The sequence below is a fragment of the Echinops telfairi genome, unplaced genomic scaffold (genome assembly GCF_000313985.2).
Source record: "Echinops telfairi isolate 266 unplaced genomic scaffold, ASM31398v2 ScPeMD7_3533;HRSCAF=4204_0, whole genome shotgun sequence".
Classification (NCBI taxonomy): domain Eukaryota; kingdom Metazoa; phylum Chordata; class Mammalia; order Afrosoricida; family Tenrecidae; genus Echinops; species Echinops telfairi.
This window is the reverse complement of record NW_022107431.1, coordinates 633,897-637,308: the sequence shown is the minus strand read 5'-3', so window position 1 is coordinate 637,308 and position 3,412 is coordinate 633,897. Positions and strand designations below refer to the sequence as shown.

General features: G+C 54.5%; 1 protein-coding gene across 1 annotated transcript in view; it reads right to left on the bottom strand.

The window, feature by feature from the left end:
• WDR27 (WD repeat domain 27) overlaps positions 1–3,412 on the bottom strand; it is a 132,355-nt gene that overhangs the window by 108,087 nt on the left and 20,856 nt on the right. The window contains exons 10-11 of the mRNA XM_045294510.1: positions 2,046–2,134; positions 1,303–1,370 (exon numbers count right to left, since the gene is read on the bottom strand). Of these exons, the coding sequence (XP_045150445.1) occupies positions 1,303–1,370; positions 2,046–2,134 (157 nt within the window). The remainder of the gene's footprint in view (positions 1–1,302; positions 1,371–2,045; positions 2,135–3,412) is intronic.

The following is a 3,412-nucleotide window of genomic DNA, read 5'->3' as shown; positions in this document are numbered from 1 at the left end:
TATCTGTATATGATTTAACAGTTCATTTCTTGTTATATATCTAATTATCTTTATAAATAAATATATTAAATTATCAGCAATTTTGTTTTATCTCTCTAGAGAACCCTAACCCACACCCTGCAGAACAGAGACACCGTACAGACAGATACCCCTACAGAACGGGGACACCACAATGACAGACACCCCTACAGAACAGGGACACCAGACAGACAAAAATGCCTACAGAACAGGGGTACCTCACAGACTGATAGCCCTAGAGAACCAGGACACCTGACAGACAGGCTCCCCTACAGAACAGGGCAGAGAGATAAATGCCAACAGATATCCCAACATAACAGGGCACCTCACATTCAGAGACCCCTACAGAAAAAGGGCACCTAAGAGACAGGCTACAGAACAGGGAGACAAGACAGACGGATACACCCACCGAACAGAGACATCTCACAGACGGATACCCCTACAGAAGAGGCACACCTCACAGACAGACACCCTAACAGACATGGACACTTCACAGACAGACACCCCTATATAATAGGAATGCCTCACAGACAGATACCACTAGAGAACAGGGACCCCTCACCAACAGACACCCCTACAGAACAGGGACACCTCACAGACAGATGCCCCTATAGAAGAGGGACACTTCACAGACAGACACCCCTACAGAACAGGGACATGTCATAGACAGACACCCCTACAAAACAGGGACACCTAACAGACAGACACCTCTACAGAACAGGGACATGTCATAGACAGACACCTCTACAGAATAGGGACCCCTCACAGACAGATACCCCTACAGAAGAGGGACACCTCAGAGACAGACACCCCTACAGAACAGGGCACCTCACAGTCAGACATCAATACAGACCAGGGGCACCTCACAGACAGACACTCCACCAGAACAGGGGCATATCACAGACAGACACCCCTATAGAACAGGACACCTCACAGACAGACACACCTACAGAACAGGGTACCTCACAGACAGACACCTCTACAGAAGAGGGACACCTCAGAGACAGACACCTCTACAGAAGAGGGACATATCATAGACAGGCACCCCTTCAGAAGAGGTGTCACAGACAGATCCCCTCCAGCACAGGGACATATCACAGACAGACACCCCTACATAGCAGGGTGGTGTCACAGACAGACACCCCTACAGAGCAGGGTGGTGTCACAGACAGACACCCCTACAGTACAGGGATATGTCACTGACAGACACCCCTAGACCATAGGTACTCAACACCGACAAAGGCCAGCTGCGTAAACGAAGTCCGTAAAGGTGTCCACACTAACCTTCCCATTCACAGCCTCCGTCATGATGGCACATGATCCCGCCACCGTGATGCTGAGGTCCGCAAAGTCTTGGCGTGCAGAGAAGAGAGAGAAGCTACATTTCAGAAGCAAGCAAAGGGCACCGTCCATGCGCACATCAGGACGAGAGCCTGAGTGGGCCAGGCTCCAGCCAGCCTGTGAGAGGGGCCGGGCAGGCCGGCTGCAGCCCCACTTGGGACGGTCAGCAGGAGGCAGACGCGCAGACACACGAGTGTGTCCCAGAAGGCCCTGACAGAAGGAGAAAGGCGGCTTTGCAGGGAGACCAGGAGTCCAGGATGTGGTCAGCCAGGTGAGAAGGACCAAGGACCCAAAAAGCTAGAAGAGACCAGGAACCTGTGCCCAGTCCGGCTGGAGTGGTGGCTGGCTGGTCAGTGCTGTGTGCTGTGGACACTGGGAGCTTGGGGAGGGCTCACACAGTGGACCGAGCGTGGGCCTCAGGGTCAAATAGAGAGACAGGAATGGAGCAGTACTTGGGGGCAGGGCTGAGACAAAGGGGACAGGTGGGCATGGGCAGAGGGGAGGGGAGAGGCAGCAGTAACCAGGCCTCTAGGAGGGGTAGGGGCAAAAAGGCCAAACTCACAGAATGGCCCCAGTGGGTTTCTGAGACTGTCACTTGTTATGGAAGTAGAAAGCCTCGTCTTTCTCCATGTATCTGCGCACCCCACAAGACGTAGAACAAGGGTGGTGTGAGGTTGGGGGCTTACCTTCGTACAGTAAAGCAGCTTCCAGTTCAAAACTGGCCAAGTTGAAGCAGAACAAGCCAGCGGAGCTCCCGATCCACAGGCACACGACACTGGCAGAAGGCAGGCTGGTTTTAAGGGGGTGGGGGTGGCACTGATGGCCTGCCTGAGGGCCGGGAACCACCACTCAGTCTCCACGATTGAATTGTATGATAGGTGACAATGCCAATGAAACTGCTGTAAAAATGGCCCATACCAGACCCCTTCCGCTCACTGGCTCGAGGCTATGCATTCCTTTTCATTTGGACAGCTCCTGTTTTTCCTGATTCATACTCTATATATGCCACGCTCCAGGTCCTAATGGCTGTCCGGGGCTGTTTCTTCTCGTTTTGGTCTTGCAACACCAGAAACGCAGGTTCTGAAAGCTTGACTCCAGTCACGTCATCCAGGTCGACTCTCCTCTGAGCTCCCCCTTCATCTTTGGAGAGCCTCCCAACCTGAGGGCGCAGCCAGCACCACGCAGGACGATGCTCTGCTGTGCCTGGTGTGGTCCTTACATAACTTCAGGTCAACCTGACATATTAAAGTGTAGAGGTGGAGTCTAGCCCGTCACTCTGGTCACGGCCTGATGGTGACTCCTTGAGGGCCCTAGGAACCTCTCTCTGCCTTCACCTTCCTGCTGTGAGCCCCCCGGAGACCTTCCAGAGCCATTGGGTCCATAGACTTTGCCCCCACCTGTGATCTTCCTGCACTTCGCGTCACTGCACGCGGCTGCAGGAGTCTGAAGAGGCCTGATGGACGTGAGGTGGACCGGGCTGGGATGTTTTACTGAAGCATCGCAAGTCTTGATGGACAGCTCTTTCTTACGCATGCCACTGAATTTGTTTTCCGGCCTCACACAATTGGTAAAATTCACTGGCAATTTCTCAGACGCAGATTGCCAGGCATATCTTATCCGCCAGTGTTCACCTGGCAGGGCCCTAGCCCCTGCTAATATTTGAAATGCCTGCCTGCGGCAGAGCTCCCACTATCATGGCAGCTCGGACAACCTCTGGCAGACAGCTAGGCCCTCTTTTCTGGGAGTAAGACCAGTACCCCTGAGGGAGGGCCCCACACCGAGACCACCCCCTGAGCGAAACTGCCCCCTGACAGACACCACCCCTGACGGAGACCTGACGAGACCACCCCCCAACAGACACCGCCCCCCTGTCAGATACCTCCCCCTGACAGACAGCACCCCCGACAGACACCGCCCCATCAGACACCTCCCCCTGACAGACATCACCACCCTGTCAGGCACTGCCCCCTGACAGACACCGCCCTCTGACAGACATCACCCCCTGACAGGCACCACCACCCCTGACAGACATCACCCCCCTGACAGACACCAC